The following is a 22457-nucleotide window of genomic DNA, read 5'->3' as shown; positions in this document are numbered from 1 at the left end:
AAGCCAGTTCAGAGGATAGACAGAACATGTAGACCTTGCCTAAGGAGCCTTCAGTTGATATCGCTATAGATAGAGATGGAGGAAGTTTTAAGTTAAGGTAGAATACAAATGTGTCCTCCTAACAGTTTTTGAGTTATTGACTGAAGAATCATGAGAATTATCTATGTGGGGCTTTTATTCTAAAAGGTGAAAAGCCTAAGTTTGGGCTGGTGATTTGTGTCTGCAGTTACAAGTTAAACAAACCTGGGACTGCTATCTGCCACAGATGCCAACTGGCATCAAACACCCCTGAGCATACTGTTAAACTGTTTTATCCCTAAAATGGAATGGCAGTATGCAGGCTGCTTCCTGGAAGTTGCTTAAGGCTGATCTTGACTCTTGAGCCATTTACAAGAATTGCTTGGGAGCTATTTCCTTGGGTGCAAACTGCACCATGGGCTGTCATAGCAATTTGGTAGTGCAGACAATTGAATTCCTGCTCCTACTGGCATTATATAATATATCAGTACACCTGCAAACAGATAGCCAGAGGGTACAGTTTAACACTACAAAGTGACCTTTAGCAACACCTACCTAAGGTGCTAGTTGTTCCTGTTCCCAGATCACTTTGTATACTCTACCATCATTTGTGCAGCTGTTTGAGTGCTGTTTTGACCCAGCTCAAAGAAAAAGATGTGCTGAACAGTTTTTCAGTTGAATCAATTCCCTGATCAGCTTTGTCATCTGGCTGAATGCAACTATGCTCGTGTGCATTGAAGAGCAGGGTGGCAATCTGCAGGGACTGAGACACATGCCAGAACTCCGGCCAACAAATGCCATAAACCAGCACTGCTGTTGAACACACTGTAAAGCCAAACCACAGCTCGAGTCAGTCTAGTGAGAGCCTTTACTCCATTCAACATGCATATTAAGCAGATCAGGAAGCAGTGTAAGAAAAATTTGCTTTCCATGTAGGCTGTCCTCGGTTTTCTTGGAATCATTTTTTATTTCAATCTGAGGATGTCTGTAGGTTAGATCTTGGTGAATTATATTATGAATAATAAATACTATAATTTTAGTCCATCTGTTTTTTTGAGGTATTTTAAACTGAGCACAGTGATACTGTCTTTCAAAGATGTGAAAGTCACACCATCAGACCTAAATGCATTCTTTTTTGGCACAGCCTTTTTCATAATGTTCAGGTACGGTACAGATGAAAAAGAAACAGAATGAAATGATTAGTAAGATATCTCTGAAGAAATACTTTTCCAGAAAAGCTAAACTACAGTCATATGTGTCTTTTCTGGAATAGATAGGAACAGTACAAACTAGAATGAAGTGCACAGGCAGAAACATCGAATAAATTGCAGATCAAATAGAACTGAAGTTACAGTCCTTAACATACTTCATAGTGTGAAGTGTCTCAGAAATTCAACCTGTTAAGTACAATACCAGATGGAAATAATTGGTAGAAGTACAAGAAAATCAGACTCCTGTCTGCAGCAGAGGAGGCTCTGTGTATCTTGATAGGGAGCTTGGAAAGCCACAGACCACGTAGCATATATTATGTGGAAGATTTCTTGCCCAAATAGCTTAATGGAAAAAGCAAATTTGACCTGTTGTGTTTCTTTAGAGAAAGCTATCAGATTCTAATGAGTAATCATCGTGAAAGGGTCAAAAAGGGAAGTGATTTTATGTTCCCTTCAGAGAGGGAGAATAAAATGTTTGACTGTGGACAAAGGCTAAAAGAAAAAAACTGTTCGTGAAGAATCGTCTTCCCCTTTTGCTTTATCCAAATAATTTTTAAGCAGTTTTTTTAGATGAAAGAGAAACTCTTCCAGCAGTCAAGAGGCCATGGTTAGAGGGCTGGATTTTACTATGATGGAAGTTTGGGACAGATATTGAACTACCGAACTGAGGAAAGTTATTTCAGATGTTCTTCCTTGTAAGTGAGAGGAAAATCTGGTCCATGAGTGTGAAGAGACTGGAAAGGCTTGTTATGTTGCTCAATGATTTGTTTATTGTCTGTTGTCACAATAGTGTCAAAGAACTGTGCGTGTTGATAACTTAGTAATGATTTTGGAAAAGTTTTGTGATAAAAGAAGCTAAACCCCGGTAGAGGTTGCTCAGACAAACTGTGGAATTTCCATCTTTGGAGATTTTTCAGCACATGTAAAGGCCTTATCCACAAGAACTAACTTAACAAAGCCTGACTTTGAACAGTTAGCTGTAGCAGAGGTCCCCTCCAAACTGAATTATTCTGACATTCTCTGTGATTATTCTTGTTTGCTTCTAAAATGCAGGGACTATTTACTTAGAATGGTGCTGGCATAAAATTCAGCACAGAAAACGTTCTCAGAGCTCCTTTGCTTGAACAGATAAAGAAACAGAAAGCTCATGATATGGCATGTTTATTTAAAGTAGAGAAAAGAAATATTGAAGCTATTGGATAGGACACTGGTGGTGGGGCATTTGAAGTATTGAATACTGTTTTGATTGTCCATGCTGAATTGAAAGAAAGAGAGGTGCTGAAAGATCTACTAGGTGATCAAGAAAATGAAACCAATTTTTAAGTTTACATGCTTAGCCTAACCAAACACAAGCTGAAACAAATATGATTACTTGCAGTGAATGCTTTGGGAGTAAACACTAGGAGAAGACAAGTCTGTATACACTCAGTCTATAGTGAATACAAATTTTCCATAAAGAAATACAGCTAGAAATCAGAAGGCAACAGGAGACTGAAGTTCTTGATTGATGTCCTACTCGGACAATGAAAACAACCAAACAAAAGCTCTAGATTTTTTTCTAACTGATTGCTTCCTGTGATCAGTTTGGAACAAGACTGAATGATATGAGTACTTTCAGTAACAGAGTACTGGATTTCTGTAGTTCACAAAGTCCTTTCTAGTCATATGTTCCATATGGACAAAGTTTCACTGTGAAGTGGAGCAGCTTTCTGAGATATTTATAGCTAGAAAATGCATTTGGAAGGATTACCATAACTTTCTGCCTGTAGTTTTACTTATGGAAAAATTAATACTGGTTATTTTAACCAAAATCAAAATTTCTGCAAAGATAATCTTGAATTTCACAAGCTTTTTTTCTTCTTGTTGGAGTGAATATGAAATCTATGCTGAAAATCTGGGATGGAAAAAGAGAAACGAAGGAAAAGGACACATTTCTGTGGTATCGTTACCTTTTATTTTTAGTACTTGTACTCTCAACATAATCTAGTGAAACTATTAAAGCATCTCCACAGCATCATCTTTACTGATTGTTGTTTGTTTTTTTAATAGCCACTGGGTGCATTTGCTATTGATGCTTCTTTTGTTCTTTATTTTATAGAAGGGCAGTGCTGAGAGAGAGAGACTGAATCTATTAGTCATTACAGTATGCAGTTTCTTGGTAGGTCCCAAGATACATCTTTGACTAGACTTTTGTATGTAACCCCTTGGCCCTAACCGTTGTGTCATGTCCAACTGCAGGAATAGGATGTGACTCAGGCATTCTTGTCATCACAGAATGTCAGCAGGAGACACAAAAAAAAAATGGTTTATACCAAATACTTACAGCAAATAGCTCATCTCCAAGGGGATAGAGGAGAAAAGCAGATAGTATTTGTAAGTTCTTAAGGAAGCTGAGAATTTATTTCTTTCAGTAAGTAAATAGGAAGAGTTTGGAAAGAGTCTGAAGGTTGTAGAATCAGGGCATGGCAATACAAAGGCATTCATATATTCATTGCATACATTATTGACTAAAGTCCTTTTTTAGGTAAAGTTTTCCTTCTGAATTAAAATCATCAATTTATTTATTGAACAGCATATGCAAAATCGGCTGTTTCCCAAGAATAATTTTAACCTAGTTAATCATGTTTTAAATGAAATTCATGTGGGTGTGCAGCACTAAGCATTGGTGAAATCTTCAGCATAAGATTACTCTGATCATGGAACTGCACACCAGTAACTGCAAAACTTCACTCCTAGTATGTCTAGAATAGGTAGATATTATTGACTGAAATAGATTATAGTTGGGTAAATCCCCGGAGTGGGAAGAGATTAAGGTGCATGTATTTGCTTGAACTGTTGGTCACTAACATATCAGATAGGGCTGCTGTTTGATGGAGGAAGGGAATGTTGGCCTCAGAATAGTGAGGGAAAGCTGTTGTCATGATTTGCTTTGTAAAATTTCTGCACTTCTACTAGCAAAGAAGAAGGAAGACTACACTGGTATGTAAATATCTTGTAGAAGGTGATACACAAAACATGTGGCTGAGAGAGGAAGAGACATTCTGGTCCTCATCTATTATCCTAACCATAAAGACATTTGTCATCTTCCATTGGTCCCTTGCCTCATTTGCTGCACATCACATGTCTTGATCAATGAGTCTTATCGTTCGTATTTACTTAGCTACTGAGAGGGGAAGGGCATACGTTATCATAAAATGGAATTCTGTGTTCTGGTTTGTGTCAGAAGCAGACAACTTTATGTTTATTCCTTGACTTTTCAGTGCCTGCTTTTGCACTTGTTAGTATCTATCTATATTAAAAATACAGTTAGGTGAGTAGCTAATGAATTTTTTCTGTGTTATTTCTGTGGGAAAAACAAAACAATAGAAAATAAAGCACACCACTGAGTGAATTGTCAGTGAATCCTTTTGCTACGTTTTGTAGTCCTTTTATAGTGGTTAGAACACGAGCATAAAATTAGCATTGTATTTCTGACAAGCCTTTGGATTTTGCATCAAGAGAACTAGGAGTTAATTCGATGAAAATCTCCATTTCATGTGTGTTTGAGTCAAATTTGAGTTGCAGTAATTTTAATAATTTAGTGGCCTCAATTCGGCATATGCAAAATTGCTTTGCTAAATTCTTACAGCCTGGCATAATCAGATCCACTGGCTTTTCCCTCGGCCTAGGAAAAGCATGCCTGTCATAAGGATTGCATTGTTACTGAAAGTGAAGTTGTGTCTCTTTTCTTCTGAAGAACTGAACTGTTCAAAAACAGGCCATGGGAGGGTGTGTGGCTTTGTTTTCTTCTGTGTATCTGTATCTATCTATGAAACAAGATGTTCACAAAAACAATTCACTGAGTGTGAGACAAACCTCTAAACTGTGAGGAACTGAAAAATGACTATGAAAAAAAAAATGCATTGACTGTTTCTCACTCTGCATGCTATGTATAATAAATGTGTCCCTACTGGTATGTTTAAAGAATCAATCAGAGGAGGAATGTTAATAGAGAACTGTTCTGGTACTTTACAAATAACCTCTTTCATCTGTCTTGAGCAGTGCCTTGTCCTCTCTGTAGGGAGCACCCTGTCATGGGAAGTGAAGGAGTCTCTGCTGATGCTGCATGTCAGGACTAACCCTGAAAAGATAAATGAATGGAGTTGCTGGGTGGTAGGTAATGGTGCTGCAGTGAAATTCTGCATCCTATGTCACCCACTAGACGGAGTGACTCTACATGAGAGGACTTATTCAGTAAAGAAAAGAAAGGGAGGGGTAGTTCTATAGGACCTTTGTGATGAGACCACTGTCAATATTAAGAGTTTGAGAGGAAGCAAGCATAGCTAAAAGTTAATTTTCTCTTCAATTTAGAGTATTTTTGTATGCTTTTAATTCCAGAAACTGAAATTGCTTTGTGCGTGGGTTTATAAATATTTATCATGCATTCTTAATGAATAAGAAATTGACTTTAAGGGTCAGTAGAAGATTTGGTTACTTTTTCAGGTACATTTTAATTGTTTCTCATTATATTTGTAAATGTAATTTTAAAATATTTTAAAATAAATTAATATAGGCCATCAGAGAATCATCCCTAATAGATAACAGTCCTAAGTGCTTTTCACTCCTATTACACTTCTACATCAGAATCTCAGCGATTTTGATGAATACCAAAGTCTTGCAAGGCAAAAAGATTTCCCAGGGTTATACAATAATTTTATGGAAGATCCCGGAGTGGAAAGCAGCTTCATGCTTTATTTGCTCTGACACAATACTTTTCCAGACAGTACTCTCTTTTCCTCAGCGCTCATTCCAGCTTTTATGTTTCCTACAAAGGACAACATACAAAAGATCTTCTTATGGAATCAAGTTTTTGAAAAATATGATGCTTTGAATAAACTGGCCTAACACATGCCTTTCACTATTTAAATTGTTCATAGTGTAATCAGGTTCAAAATAAAACCATTGTTGAAACAGACTTGATTCGTGAAAAGACCAACAGAAGGCTGATTCTGCTGATAATGATGAAACAAAATCAAAAGTTTTCATATAAACTCATTGACATCACTCTGATGGCAAAATGATTGGAAAAAATACAGCTGAATAATTTCAGTTAATTGACAAATTTTTATGCCTGAAGAGAAGGTGTGAAGTAAAATCTCTGTTTCATATATCGAGGACTGCAGTGTTTGTAAACAGATAGAAGATATTCTCCTATAAGGCAGGAATAACATGCCATTGTTTTTACATGTTTTAATACGCTGCACACTAACCTATAGTTCCTCTTCCACAAGCTTTCGTAAAGGGAATGAAAAGGTTGGAATAGTAAGTCTGGAAAAATAAAATTAAATGTAAAAGTCAGCCAGACTTCTCTACCGTTTCGTTCTGTATTAGCAAACTTTAGTATCTTAACACAGAGATGGATCTCATCACTGTCTATAGCCCGGTTTGGCTTTGGAAGGTAAAATTGTGCCTCCTAATATGCCTTCGAGACGTTACTACACTTCTAGTTCTGAAGTCCGTAAACCATTACTCTGGGTGCTCATAAATATGCATTTCCTTTACATTTATAAGTAAGCTGCTATTGCTGTCATTCACTTTAAGTTAAGACCTGTCAGGTGATATTTCTGTTGAAGGGAAGAATTTTAAATTATGGGTGAACTGAAGGTACATAGTTCTTACGAGTGCTAAAATTATGAGTGAGTTAGAGAGATTATTCCTCACAAGTAATTTTAGGATCCCAGGGGATAATGGTGATGTATACAAGAGATGTTCCCTTTTCCACTAATTCCATTAAAAGCCTCTGATTTCTGCATTGCTGGAGTGAGACTCGAAAAACCTGCTTTTCCATCTTACATAATCATTTTCACGGTAACATCCACCTCTGCTAAGACTGTCAGTGCATTGACTCCTGGAGTGACAGTGATATATAGGTCTGACAAAGCATCCTTTGCTGTATGCTTCACTGAAGTGAGAACTGCAAATGCTGACAGTATTACTGGAAACCTTTTTCTTAGGCAGAATTAATAAATTGCAACTTGTATTTTGGAATGGTCTTGTAATATGCAGCTGGTCCAGAATGATAGGACTTACTAGTTAGGAATTACTGCATCTTGGCAGACAGCATCCAATTTAGTTTCAATTCTGAGAAAAGCATTATCCACTGGATAAGAGAGTGGATCAAGAGTTAAGACATTCTTCTGGTGCCTGATCTTGTGCAAGTCTCTTCACTCAGATGCCTTTAGTTCCTTTCTCTACTCTGTCCCTTTATAGGCTGGGTTGTTGTCCTTGGTGTGTGATCTGGCTGCGAGTGTTCATAGAATGTCTCCTTCTGACCTTGCAGCTTCTCCTCTCTTACATAAAATCCATGAATCTTGAACTAAATCTCTAAATTTAATCCATTACCCACAAGTTCTGCTTCCGAATCCAGGTATTGTTTGGTTCAGAAATGGGAAGCTTTTCTTTATCAGGTTGTGACAAGTGATGAGTTAACAGCGAGTCAGTCTGAAGCAAAGAATGCTTTTAATCTTGGCAACCATGGCACAAGCTAAGTTTAAAAGAGATTTCCACCGAGCAGGGATTAGAGAGAAGCATCTCCTTAGCTGCATAGTCTCTGAGTCTCAGTTCCTGGCCTATACTGTGACTTTATTTACAAAGTTCTTTGTTTGCCACAAGGCTTTTTTTGTTTTTCGTAAAATCAGAAATATGATTGAATGATAGCTTAATGTATTAATACTGCTCAAATATTGTGTGTGAGAAACAAAAACTAAAACTAAATTAGGCAAGAATGCAACTGTGGTATCTTCAATAGATTCCTGTACTCTTTATCATATGACCTGATCTGTTCCCCGAGTTGCTAGGTTTTCTGTGCCACTCCAAGCCATTTCTGTTCCAGCAGGGGAAAAGAAAGCTGTGGGTGACAGATTATGTCCTTCCTTTGTCGATCGTCATCCCCATCCTCTAAGCAAATGTCTGGTCAGGCATGGCTAGGGAGGTCTGCGGCTCCTATGAGAGTGCTTGTGGAAGTGGCAAGGGCATGGGGTGAAGGGGTGACTCCAGATCCATGTGGTGCCTTAGTCTCACTGCAATGTCCCCCAGGGAGAGGGGACTGACTGGTAAGGTTGAGCATGTCAGGTAGTGAGGAGTTAACTGTAGCAGGAGAGAAAAACACTGCTGACCTTTTGAAGCACCACTGACCCTTTGTGCGGATGGTTTGGTATTACAGCGTGTGGTGATGTTGCAGTGCTTATTCAGCAACCACTATAGTAAGTGATTCATTGACGTTGTCTGACACTAGTGTGATATACAGGAGAATAACTGGGAGTACATTTCAAATTACCAGTATTGAAAACAATTTTTAGGCAGTGGTTTCTTTGATCCTGTTCACATGTTCCAAGATTAAACTTATTGCCAGAGTCGTGATCTGGATGTTTCTTTCTGGTTTAGAGTGTTGAATAGATTTCCTTCAGTGGGGAAAGAAGGAATGGAATATTGCTTTCCTTTGAATTGGGATCTCAAAATCATTTGCATGTGTATTGGTGGTTGTTTTTTTGGGAGGAGCGGGGGGAAAGTCCACAATAGGGAATCTTTAACTTCTGGTATGACCTCGATCACTCTTGTTTTATGTAAAGTTCAAAATAATGTAACTTTATGTAAGACAGTGGGGGGAATCTGTGGCTATGTAGTCATGGGAATGAGGAGAACAGAGAAGATGTTTTGTGGAGGATCTGTAACATGGATATGTTTTACTGTGGGCAGCTGAATTGGGTGACTTGCTCATCAGTCTCCATATTTTTTTTTTTATTATCTTTAAGTGCTCTCAGTGGATAACTGCTTGCAGTAGTTTTCCATCTTCCTGCGTATGGATGAGCTAGCTTTTAATGGAGCTAATCTGTAGTAACAGGAGCCAACATCACAATAGCAGTCAAACAGATGGGGCATATAATATTCATAAATTATTGAATGCAGTTGCCTCATCTTTTGCACCCTTCAGGACAGGGACACTTAGTGTCTTGTAAGCACCTACAGTACAGTGAGGAGGAAAGTAGTAGCCAATGTACTTTGTCAGTCCCATCTGATTTTCTTCTGTGACAGAGAAACAAGAAACTGTTCCAGAAGAGGAACAGGTGCCATACACTTTGACTCTTTCAAGTCTTTTTGACCATATATTCTGATAAATAGAGATATGTGAATATAGAATCTTAGAATCCTTAGAGTTGGAAGGGACCTCTGCAGGCTATCTAGTCCAACTCTCCTGCAATGAACAGGAACACCACAGCTAGATCAGGTTGCCCATGACATTGTCCAGCCTCATCTTGAAAGTCTCAGAGGACAGGGCATCAAGCACAACACTAGGTAACCTGTTCAAGTGCCTCAGAACCCTCACTGTAAAAGATTTTTTCCTTATATCTAACCTAAATATACCCTCTTTGAGCTTGAAGCCATTTCTCCTTGTTTTGTCACAATGGACCCGGCTAAAGAGTCTGTCCCCTACTTTCCTGTAGCTCCTCTTTAGATACTGAAAGGCCATTATCAGGTCACCTTCTCTTCTCCAGGCTGAACAGCCCCAGCTCTCTCAGCCTGTCCTCGTAGGAGAGGTGTTCCATTCCATGGATTTTTTTTTGCGGCTCTCTGGATGTGCTCCAACAGGTCTATGTTTCTCCTGTATTGAGGACCACATCTAGATGCAGTGTTCCAGGAGGGGCCTCACCACTGCAGAATAGAGGGACAGGATCACCTCCCTTGACCTGTTGGTCATGCATTTTTTGATGCAGCCCAGGATGCAGTTGGCTTGTGGGGGCACGTTGCTGGCTCACATCCAGCTTGCAATCCACCATTACCCTCATTTTTCGGTAAGGCTGTTGTCAGTCCTTCCACCCCCCAGTTTGTGTTGGTAGTGTTACTTTGACTCAGGTGTAAGACCTTGCAGTTGGATTTCTTGAATTTCATGAGGTTCACCTGGGCCCACCGCTCAGGCATCCCATCCCTCTTGTGTGTCTACCACACCTCACAGGTTGGTGTCATCAGCAAACTTGCTGAGGGTGCACTCAACCCCACTATCGACGTCTCTGATGAAGATACTGAAGAGTATCAGCCCCAGCACTGACCCCTGGGGAACACCACTTGTCCCCAGTCTCCATCCAGACATTGAGCCATTGACCACCATTCTCTGGTCTCAATCCCGCAGCCAGTTCTTTGTCCATTCAACAGTCCATCCATCATATCCATATCTTCACAATGTGGAGAGAAGGATGTTATGGAGTACCATGTCAAATGCCTTACTGAAGTCGAGATAGATGACATCAGTGGCTTTTCCTTTGTCCATTGATGCAGTCATGAGCAGGATCATAGAAGGCCACCAGGTTGGTCAAACAGGATTTGCCCTTGGTGAAGCCATGCTGCTTCTCCCATATCAGCTCCCTGTCCTCCGTGTGCCCTAGCATTGCTTCCAGGAGGATCTATTCTGTGATCTTTCCTGGCACAGAGGTGAGACTGATGTTTCGGTAGTTCCAAGGGTTATCTTTTTTACCCTAGCTGCAGCCACTATGAGTTTTCTCCTCAGGGCTGCACAAACCAAGGGTCGTCAGTGCTCCTCGTACATCTTGCCCTCCAGATTTCCCCCATCTCTATTGCCCTCCTTTGGATACTCTCTTATGTCCTTCTTCTGTTGTGGCTTCCAACATTTATCCAAGGTTAGTCCCATCCTAGGTAGAGAATCTAGCAATATTGTACAAAGATCAGAAGAAAGATCCAAAGAGAGCAACTGGGACCCAGAGAGGACTGAGGAACTGGTGTTTTTCAATGTTTAGAACAGAAGTCTAGAGAGATACAATGACATCATTAAATCTACAAAAGCCTTATGCAACAAAGCAAGTGATAAAATCAACTGACTTCTGAGTTCATGGTGGATATGACGAAAAGTAATGCTTTAACAGTTTGTTAAGGGACATTTAAATTAGACATTGGACCTGAAGAAATCTTTAATGATAAAGCTTGTGCCGCACTAGGGGAAAGCTAGGTTACAGTCCCATTTTTTTAGCAATGACTACATAGACAAAAGTCCATCAAGAATTATGTAGGTAAACTTCATCCTCTCTTAGGGCAAAGTAACTTTTCAAGGTCCCTTCTAAACCCTTTCTTCTGTGATTCTTTACTTACTGTGTCTATCATGATTCTTAGATGGTCTTCCAGGTATTATCAGAATCTGTGGTGATAATGACACTCTCTCACCTTTGCTACACATCTTATACTTGTAGATCCTCCTCTGCTTAGATTTTTACCTATGAAGTGAACTATGACTTTACTTTTGAATAGCATATGTTAAAGTCTGAAACTGCAAGAGATTGAGATTCTAAAGAGCAGACACAGACCTAGTGCAGTTCTGGAATGACCATGCTGCATGCTCTGTCCGTCTGCCTAGGAAGCTTTGACCAAGAATCCATGTGTCTGTTTCCACTTATTTCAAGGTATATCACATTTTCCTCTGCTTGCAGCCAGCAAAGTTAATAAAATCAGTGTAAGCCAAGTTGGAGCTAGGCTCAGCCTGTCTCAAAAAGGCAGAAAGGCTCTTTGTGAGCTGTACAGCCCTTGTGCCATGCACTGAGCTGCCTTTTTCACACCTTTTATCATCCAAGAAAGAGTATGATAGTTTCCATTGTCCAAAAAAAAAATCAAATCCTTTCCAAGTGTAATCAAATTTTTGATAAAAGCTATAGCTTGTACTTGCATTAATGTGGTATGTCACTCCTATGCAGTCAAATTTGTCTTTTATTTCCTGTTTCAGAATTTATATTAAAACATAATTGTTTATAAGGAAGTGCAAATGCTGGAAATTGCTTCATAGCAAAGTAACAAAAATTGCTCGAAACTACATGTGCACATTCATGCATGTGTATATTATGTAGATGGAGGAGAAGTGGAACACTCACTCAGTGATCTGTTTCAAATTAATTCTGTTAATTTCTTTTTAAGAAAGGTATTTAATGTTTCTTGTAGTTGTCTGTTTGAGTATGAAATGTTAAAGAGATTCTTGGAAAGGTTAATTGAAGAACTGTCATCATTTAAGATACTCCTTTTTAGATGGAGCTATTACTTTTTAATGCCTGCTGGCATGCATGTGTTGGGCTTGAACAAAAGTTTTTAAAAGATAATTTAATTTTGAAATGTATGAAGAAAAATGCTCATCGAACAGTGTCTAGTAAGCGTGAATATTTTTACTGCTGTTCTTCATACTTTTTATTATGATCTTGCAATTAATTGTGTCCCACAGGTGTTGAAAATAATGAAATTTCACGACTGCATTAACTGATTTAAAATCTTTTTTCATTATTGACAACCTATTTTCTGAAATCCTTTTCTATATTGTTAATATATTTCATTGAAAGATTCCTTAAAACAAGTCTCAGAAAAGGTGCTAATTCAAACCCTTTTAATTGTCTGTTACAATCAACCTATGCCTAGTAGAGACTTTAAATATAAAATGTTTCTTTAATGAATTACGGCTTTTCATGGCAACTCATAGAAAATTTTCTGAAGGATTTTGTTTCCTGTCAGAATATTATATTTAACAAATATTACCAGACTTGAGTTCTGGAGTCAAGAAAGATAGGAATAATTAAATGCTTATATTTTGGCATACTTAAGGATGCTTTATATTTTGATTTTATTTTTTTTTAATCTTGCAGGCATTTTTTTTTTAATCTTGTAGAAGAAACTTATTCATTTTAATGCGTCCTTCTAGTTGGCTTAGAGCTGAAATATAGTTGCTTGAAAATTAATTTACCCCTCATGAATGACTGGTTGGATTATCTTTGTAGCATTAAATGTCAACCCTGAGCTTAGAGCACATTGTGTCTACAGTAAAAAGTTGTCCCTGAGCACTTAATGTTGTGTTAAATGATGATGTGTCCTTTACAAATGTATTATTAGTGTCAAGCTGTTCTGTCTCTCAAGATTGAAAAATGGTCAGTGATTTGAGCTGCCATTAAACCTGAATAAAAAAGACAGCGACTGTGGGGGGTTTTCATGCTTTTTATGATTACAGACATGTTCTTGAGTATGCTTAAAACATAACAAAGTGTTTCTGTTAACCTAAGACTCCAAAACCTCCATTTGTAATCACAGCAATTAAAAACAAGAAAGCCTGTCTTCTGTTTCTCTGGAAAAGAATGGCCTTTGAATATGTCCATGTGATAATAAAAGCAAAAAAATAATAGTAAATTCTTGAGGGCTTAGTCTTGTTTTTCATGCTCGTGTACTAGAGTTCTTGCACCAATTCTCAAAGGTAGATTACCCTAACCATTACTACTGATAATTGATGTGCTCTCTAATTTTAGCTGAGGGTGGGCCAGAATTTTTTTTTCAAATTTCCTTTTCTGGGGTTCCTTTAACATCCTAGACCAACAGTTATTTCCAGTTGCCAAGTTGTAATGTTATAGATGATGCATGCATATTTAAAATGTAGATGTCAGGTATGATTAGAGTTTCACTGAATTCAGATTCTGTTACTCAATGAATTGCAGTCACTGGTTTAAGATCTCTCAAAGAGATTTAAACATGCTCTTTGGTATGCATATCTTAGGATATGGGTGCAATTGGTTCCTCTGTGGAGCTGTGTGATGTTACAAAGTGCTTAAGAAAACACTTGCTTCTGCATGCCAGACACGTAGCTTCCTGACATTAGTAAAGACAGGTAAAGAAAAATTCTGCTATAGTGTATGAGAAAGCCTGGTTTTCAGGAGTTCCAGAGCATGTTGGAAAAAAATAAATTTTATTCCCTCCCAATCAGAAGTAAACTGTTGTAACATTATAGAACTGCTGAAAGTACAAACTAACTGTTTTTACAGCCCATTACTGAATTCCATTAGTTTCTGTTTCACAGAATTTCAGAGTGGCTGAGGCGGGCAGGGTCTCAGGTCTGCCTGGCCCAACCCTTGCTCCAGCAGGGACACAAAGAGCAGGGGACGCAGACCCATGTGCAGCCAAATTCTGAAGATCTCCTAGGAGGAGATTCCACAACCTTTCTGGGAAACCTGTGCCAGTTCTCTGGCATCTGCACAGCACAGCAGTGCTGCCTGGCAGTCGGTAAGAATCTTCTGTGTTCCAGTTTGTGCCAGTTGTCACCTTTCCTGAAAAAGAGTCTGGCTCTGTCCTCTCTGCAGCCTTCCCTCCGGTATTTAAGAATGAGATCACCCTGAGTGTACCATTCTCTAATCTGAGCAGGCCTAGGTCTCTCAGCCCTCTCCTCTTAGGAGAGGTGCTCCAGGCCCTTAAACGTCTTTATAGCTCTCTGTTGGACTGTCTTCAGTATGTTCAAGTCTCTCTTGTATTAGAAAGGACAGAATTAGGCGCAGCGCTAACTCCAGATGTGGCCTCATCAGTTCCAAATAGAGGGACAGAATCATCTCCCTTGACCTGCTAGTGGTATTTTGCCTAATGCAGCCCAAATTACTGTTAGCCTTTTTAGCAGCAAGGTTACACTGCTGGCATATGTTCATATATGGCGAAGCCTAACTTTTCTCAAGAATGCAAGATGCAACACACTCAGAGTAGAACATGGAAATTCTAATTAGGAAGGAGAAAACTGTTCTTACCATTAAAATGGTAAAATGTTGGAAAAGGTTACTCAGAGAGGTTTTGGAATCTCCTCCTTGGGAAATATTCAAAATTTAGCGTGACAAAGACTTGAGCAACCAGAATTAACTTTCAAGCTGGATCTATTTTCGAAACTGGCTTTGTTGTGGGTAGAGGGTTGGACCAGATGACCTCCAGAAATCCCTTCTAACTTAATTATCCTGTGACTCTGTAGCTTGAAACTCCAAGGAACGTAGCTGGTACACAAGAGAAGTTCTGATGAAGCACTGTAACAATTACGGTACATCAGCACAGTATTGTCTCTGTATTACAGACATAGCTTAAATGGCTTGGGAACTGTCATGGAATAGCTGATCATGGATGGAATTCACTAGGAACCACCAGTTAAGCTTGCAGTTTCTCTGTGGATCTGTATGGTACTAGTCATACCTAAGCTAATAATATTAATATTACCTAATACTTAAAAGGTAATTTGACCGTGTCTGGAAATGTCTCAAGCATCCAAATAAAAACATGTAGGACACTTCTTCTGTTTCTCTGCTTCTCTTTTAGATGTAGTCTCTTTGGACTTGATTTGTTACACCTAACTTTAGGTTAAACCAAAGCTCATGATCTGGGTGCTGAACAACTCTATGATCTCTCTGTTGTTGTTAACAGTAAAATAGGTACTGCCAAAGGGCAGTTTTGGTTGTCTTACATGGCTGCCACTCACTTTTTGTAGAAGTCTCTCTATGGGATGCAAAGAGACTTACAGCAGGCAAGCTCCTAAAAATCTTATGACTGTAATGTGTCTTGTAGATTGTGGAGAATAGTGTGACTGGGCATTCCTCTGTATTGAATCCTTGCCCCTGCTAGAAAGACCAGCTTCTCTCTACCTGTTACAGTGGGGAAATCAAGGTCCTGCTCCGAGTCAGACTACAGAAACCCTAAAAAATCCAGAAGACTATTTTATTCTTCTGTGCTTGCTCAGTAGGATTTAACTGGAACCTTCAATAATTCAAATTAATAATAAGAACATTAATTTCAGCTTAACTAGGTGTACAATTTCACACTACCAGCTAGACAGCAAAGCTTGTCTTAGCCTGTTTCTAGTTTTTCTAGTTTCTAATTAGATATTTATACATTTTAGTCTGGGTTTCAACATGAGGTACATTAATATATTTTAGTTAAACAACTACCAGTAACTAAAATTTACCCAGGAGTTGTGGTTTTATTTTGCTTCAAACAATACTTTTAACATATGAAATGGATTGCTACTACGTGGAAAACATCTGACTAATGTTTTGATTATAACACTAACAGAGAAAGATTCAAGACAGTAGTTTGTTGGTTGCTACGAATTATGCTGAAAGTGTTGAAAGGAATTTTAAATTTGTAATGTTGATTAGCAAATTTTACTATCTGCCAGGTTTTTTGGCATGCTGTAAATAACTCATCTTCAAATAATTTGTCTGAGTAATTAAATTTAGATTGCACATTTCTCGTTTCAAATATTTTGACTCTTATCTATTTGTTTTTCCATTGTGGCTTAATTGCTGTGGTCTATATAAACGGACAATAAATTTATATACCTTTGTTATAAAGATCAGTCAGTGAATAGAACTTGGTATTCATCCCAGACAGAATTATGATTGAATGTATTTGCAAGATTAAAGCACTGAATTTACTTTTTTCTAATTAAAGGCAATTAAAGATTTGCAGACACAAATAAAAGACAATGAATTGAGGAATAAGTGTAGGAGCAAGTCCATTTGCAGGTGAAAAGAAGTGCCTTTGAAGCAGAACCAGCTGTATTTTCATTGAAAGAATAACAGTTTAGGAAGCTTTTCTGCATGTGCTCGCTTGATAGCATAATGTACTCATAAGCAGCTTACACAGTACAGTATTCAGAAAATAGCAGTGCATTAATTTTTAAAGTAGAAAATGCAGACGAAGAGCAGTGCTGCCGCATGATGATAATGAAGGTGGATATTGTAAAGTCTACTGAGAGAAAAGAAGGCAGTGAGCTCCCGAAATGTGAACATTTATAAAACAATAACCAGATATTCATATGATAATAAGCTTGGACAACAGTATCAACAAAGGCCAAAGATGCAGTCCTGTTTCTGCTTAAGCCTGATGAATTGAAAAACAGAGAGGCAGTCTTTAGTCAGTTATTCAAATCCAGTAATGAGCAATTGTTAGAATGACAAAATAGACATCTAGAAAGGTCAGGAATCTAATTTTTTTTTTTTTTTTAAGAAGTTATGATATAGGTTCAGATTGTGTGGTAACTGGCAGCATCTTTAAACAAAATCTGAGATGTAGTCAGTTTTCTTAAAATACAGTGTTCAACATGTTGCATTATTGGTGTTGCAGAGCTTGGTATGTATGCAAAGCACGGTTGCATACTAACATACTACCTGGTAATGTCACCACGTTTCTGCAGAGTAAATAGGAAAGGTCACCCAGACCTTGATGAACTTGTCTAGCCCATAGTTGCTATTTAGTTTAAGTTTTGCATTAACAGTGATACCATTTCAGGCTTAGTTAAAAAGAATACAGAACATCCCAGATCAGATCATATCTAATCTGTTATTAAAATTATTGAATAGAAGATATATAGAATCCCTTTCTCCAATATTAATAGAAGTAAATTTTTTTGGAAATCAATAGCTTTTTAATCCTAATATCTTGAAAAGAAACAACTTTATCCTGCCTACTGTATGAATTCCTAACGCTTGCTCTATGGGAGGTGCCAACATTTTTCACAATACAGCAGTTTAGTAGTTGAAAAAGTCCCTATCTTTCACTCTTATCTTCATGCTTTACTTATTCTACTGCTAATAGAGGAGTTTTCATTTCCACTTCTGGGGAGTTTTCAAAACAGGATTGTAAATAGGGGCAGCTCTGTTCAGCTGGCACTGAGATCCCATTGCAACCAAAACAGTAGAAAAAAAACTGGGCAAACAAGGATGGGATAAAGAGATGGGATGAAGGATGAGCTCTGGAGAACTTCTGAAGGGCTAGGGCAACCTCAAGTGCTGAAATGAAAAGATGGGTAGTCTTTGCAGCTGGTCTTTGTCTTGCCTATGGCCAGTTCCTCCAATCAAGGGAGGATATGGCAATAGACGATAAGAATAGCTTTCTTATCATGGACTAGTGCTTTGGACTTAAAAATGGCACGAAAATGATGGAATTTGGATAAGTTGTAGAGATAGAAGTACTGAGTTTGTAAAAAAAAATAAATAAAAGTGAGGTAGTTAGAAAAAGAAGAAAAGAAAGGAAAGCTGGTACTCGAGTTTGACAGACAAAATGAAGAATTGATGGTAATGACAATGAGAAAAAAAGTAAAAAAAAAAAAAAGGAAAGGATTTTGCTTAGGTAATACACAAAGTAGGATTTGGTCTGGAAATTTTCCAGTGATATGATTTTGGCTTCTTTTCTTGCCTTCCTGAGTTCCCCCAGGAAAACTCAGTAACTGTCTTGAATAGACATTGGGTAGAGCAGACAAATGGGGCTTTGTTTGCTGAGTCCATCTTAACTGGTTTTGATGATCACTTCTTGGGATGAAGAAACAGCTTTAGCTGAGGACTCTGATGGATAAATGTACAAAGCTTTCCAGGATAAGTGAGATAAAACTGTAAGAAATTGGAAGTGTGAATATACATACTCCAACTGGTTGAATTTGAAGGCTCAGAGAGAACATAGGGAGCTAGAACTAGTTATTTCTGCTTGTGTTCCAGGTGGTAATGATCAGTGTTCACGTGGCTGGGGCTTTGCATTTCAGAGTTCTTTATAGTCCTGTATTGCAGATGTTTTTCCCAAGGCCTCAGAAAGTTCATATGTTTTAAGAGTCCTTTAGTGCAATTGCTAAATCTGGTTTTCATTAGGAAGGACTCCACAGATGCCCTTTTTAAACTTTTGCACTTGGTAGACTCAGACTGTTTCTCTCCCATATGTTTTTTTCTCTGGCTTTTGTATTTGAAAGAAGAATGGTGGATTAATGACAGGTACATTGATTTGGAGAAGCATCAGCTCCGGAGTAGTTATTTAAATAGCCTATTCGTTATAAAGGTTGGGGTAGTTGTTCATATCAGATTTAATATAAATCTGGAAGTATTCTCTAAATTACAATCCAGTCTTAACCATAACTGGAGTGCTTAAAACTGAGGGAAATCACACCAGTCAGCTACTCTTTGCTAGAAATAGGCTTGGTACTCCTGATTAATTTCTTTGGGAGACTGTCTCCTGTGCAGTATTTACCTCTGCTCTAGTAACCTTCGCAGTTAGTCCTTGGAGAAGAAGAGGGAGAATGGGCAATGAGAGGAAAGGTAGGTGGGGGACAGCATCTAACTATTTTTTCTCATCCCTAATGGGCCTTGCAGTCCTTCCTAGTTTTCATTACCTAATGCCATTGCATCACTGGAAGGGAAAACTCTGACTATCCTGCTTTATTTACCCCAGACGGGAGAACAGCGAATGTGAATTATGGGAACTGAAATTGAACCTAGTCCTTGTCAGCTTTATACTTCTAAATGAAAGTTTTTGTCGTACTTAAAACATCCCAAATGGATAAATTTCTATAGTTTGTTCATGAGTAAGTAAGAACAGCTGTATCATTTTATTGAAAGTTGGCTCCAAACAAACAAAACAAAAAAAATTCAAGGCTGGGGTATATCTAATGCCAAATTTCACCCTGGAGTGAATTTTTATGAGTTATAAACTCCTGCCATTTATAATGGAAATTCTGACAGCTCTTTAACTATTTCATTGCAAAAGTACGTCTGCAGTACTTTAAGGGGGGAACAATTCTCTTTCAGTCTGGCTTCATGTCATGACTTCGCTGTATTGGTTGTTACTGCATATCTCTCCATAATTGTTTGGACTGTTACAGCAGTCAACTCTCTGATGCATCCTATTATCAGATATCATTCACTTCTGAAGAATAATGCTGCAGTCATCCCCTCCTGTAAACGAGATATGTTGACTGGATGAATATATTGGAATGTAAGACATAAATAATCATTTTGTCATCTTTTCTTCGCTCCATTTGATGTATGCTTTTTTCAAATGATATCAGTTATTTTTCCCTTTGTCAATGAGTATTTTCTAAGTTATTTCAGGTCTTCAATAAATAATATCTGACCAACGGATAATACGGAGACCTTTGCAGTGTATAATCCCTAGGGTTGAGGAGAGATTAGACTATGAGAGCAAACAGCATATGCTACACAGAGAGGAGCTCTGCATTGAATAAGAGCAGAGAAATGAAACAGAAAGTCTGGACAATGATACAAGTGTGAATCCAGGGTATCACTGGAGAAGATCTTTCTTTTCCAACTAATGTTGCAGAATTCCACCACTGCATTGTAAGATCTCAGTCTGAAGATTGCTCTATTGTTTATAAATGCAAGTCCCCCATCTGGCTGATTAAATGGAAGTGATACATGCACAGAAATACTGGGCACAGCTCTAGACAAAAGGTTAAATGATTTGAATGTGATAATGGTGAAACCTAGATGTAAAACTAGTGGTGAAAAAAAATATAGGATTTCTTCTTTAAGCAATGTGGATACGGTTTGAAAATAGACAAAAAGTACAAAATTCAGGCATGCACTGGGGGAAAAAAAAGGAAAGAGTTGTGCTAGGACTCTACCCCTCTCAGCTATTTCTTCACGGATTTCCCTTTTTCTTTTCCTCCTTTTCTGACTGTATCAGTACCTTGACTTCTGGCAGCTTAGAGAGGCTCTGGTTAATAGTGTGCAATACAGCGGTAGCATGTCCTTTAAATAGCAAAAATATCCCTGAGAGGTATCGAGCATTTTATGCTTTATTATTAAATTGAGATAAATGATTTATACCATTTCTAAGTACTCTCATGTCCTCCTCTGAACTCACTTCATATGGACTCAGTCCTGAAGCACTTGGCTGCACAATGTAGTGGCTGTAAGAGGTGGTTCTCATAATTTTTTAAAAGCGCATCTAAGACACTTCTAGAAGTTTCCGTGTAACATGTTTCTATAAACAGATGGTGTGAAACGATGGTTTTATTAATGCTTACTTGGATTGACCTGCATGTCTCTGAGTTCTGCTGCTCACAAATAATGTTCCAGTTCAGAATGATGAAACATTTACGCTCTCCATAATGTCACGTATTACACATTTATAAATGCATTAGAGGTGGCTAACCAACAAAAATTATAATGAAAATTTTGCTTTGATTGAAAAGCAAGGGGTAAAACGTCATCCTCCTTTAATCTACTTACTTGCAGTCTGATGCTTACTGAACAATTTAATAAGCATTGTACTAGTGGATGGCTGTCAGTATGTGTATTTGGATATCTCTGAAGTAATAGGTTCTATACTGATTTATCAGCTTGTTGCTATCATCATCTGAGTTTAGGAACATTGTTCTTCTGATTGGGCCCCTGTCCTATAAAGCGGCTTCTGTTTAAAGTGCTGAACTGTGAGATGTTTGCAAATGTGAGAGCTGACTTTCAAACTGAGATAATTGCTGACGTTCTTTATCTTTTTTGGCATCATTTTCAATAAATGTGTTCTTCTGCTCTAGGAAAGCAAGATTATAAGAAAACCAGACCTATGTTAAGAGCAACAAGATTAAAAGCAGAGGCCAAGAAAACTGCACTAGGCGTGAAGGTAGAATTCTCTTTGATAGCTTATTCCACCTTTGTGTATTTGTTGTTTCTTTTCCCCATAGATGTGCTGCATGAATATTGATTTCTGAGAGATATTGTTTATGACACTTCAAAATCTAAGTGGAATGCCAGAATCTAAAATATTTATGATGAATTGCTTTTACTTAACCCTGAAATAACTAGAAAACTGGAAACACTAAAAGATAGTCCAAGTTCTTGTTATGATGCGTATTTACTTAAATGCCAAAATATTGTGCACTTAGAAAATTGATCTTTTTGGGGTGCCACTGTACACACAAAACAAATGCTTTGACTAGTTCATATTGTTACAAAATTAACAGTAAATGTCTTCTTTCTTCCTCTTCCTTCCCTATACCCAGGAGTAATTTAAAGACAAGGTTTAAAGACACATGTTGTAAATTCACAGCATCATTATTTTAGTCTACATCCGTGTGTAATGCCTCTGACTTGGAAACAATAGGCTTAAGTAAGAACAAAACACCTGGAGAGATACTGAGCTTTATTTTGGAAATGTCTCTTTTTCAGGAAGTTATGAGGTATAATAATGGCCAATTGATCATGACTGTGAATGTGAACAAGGAGGACAAATAGGAATACTCTATGCTATCTACTATCCTATATCATCAAAATTGAATTTTGCTGAACGTAAAACGTTGTTTTATCTAGGTTGCATTTGATATTTTTCCATCCAACTTTTTTTTTTAAATCAAAGTGATGCCCAATTAACTTAGCAGCAAGGATAAAAAAAGTGTAAAATAATTATTAAAAAAGATTAGATAGCTGGGTTTTCTAGTGAAAGAAAGTAAAGAAATGTTAAAAGGAGGACATTTTCTTGTATCTGGCAGATGAGAAATCAGTTTTTTCAAGTTATAGCAAATGCCAAGGTATTACTACCAAGCTGTAACAGCTGTTGAGCTGCCAGATGATGTATTTGGTTGTCTTCCAGAATTTGCTATTATAATCATGAAACAGTGCTTTCTTTTTGCTCCTGATTGCTGAT

At 37.9% G+C, this 22457-nt stretch overlaps 1 protein-coding gene across 2 annotated transcripts in view; it reads left to right on the top strand.

Moving 5' to 3' along the window:
• The window catches only part of TRIQK (triple QxxK/R motif containing), a 59147-nt gene that overhangs the window by 24757 nt on the left and 11933 nt on the right, over positions 1 to 22457 (top strand). For both annotated transcript variants that reach the window (XM_019614151.2, XM_010709130.3), the window contains one exon: positions 21352 to 21437. In XM_019614151.2, the coding sequence (XP_019469696.1) occupies positions 21352 to 21437 (86 nt within the window). The remainder of the gene's footprint in view (positions 1 to 21351; positions 21438 to 22457) is intronic.

This window comes from Meleagris gallopavo, chromosome 3 (genome assembly GCF_000146605.3).
Source record: "Meleagris gallopavo isolate NT-WF06-2002-E0010 breed Aviagen turkey brand Nicholas breeding stock chromosome 3, Turkey_5.1, whole genome shotgun sequence".
Lineage (NCBI taxonomy): Eukaryota > Metazoa > Chordata > Aves > Galliformes > Phasianidae > Meleagris > Meleagris gallopavo.
The sequence above is the reverse complement of the archived record's forward strand: the minus strand, read 5'-3'. Positions and strand labels throughout refer to the sequence as shown.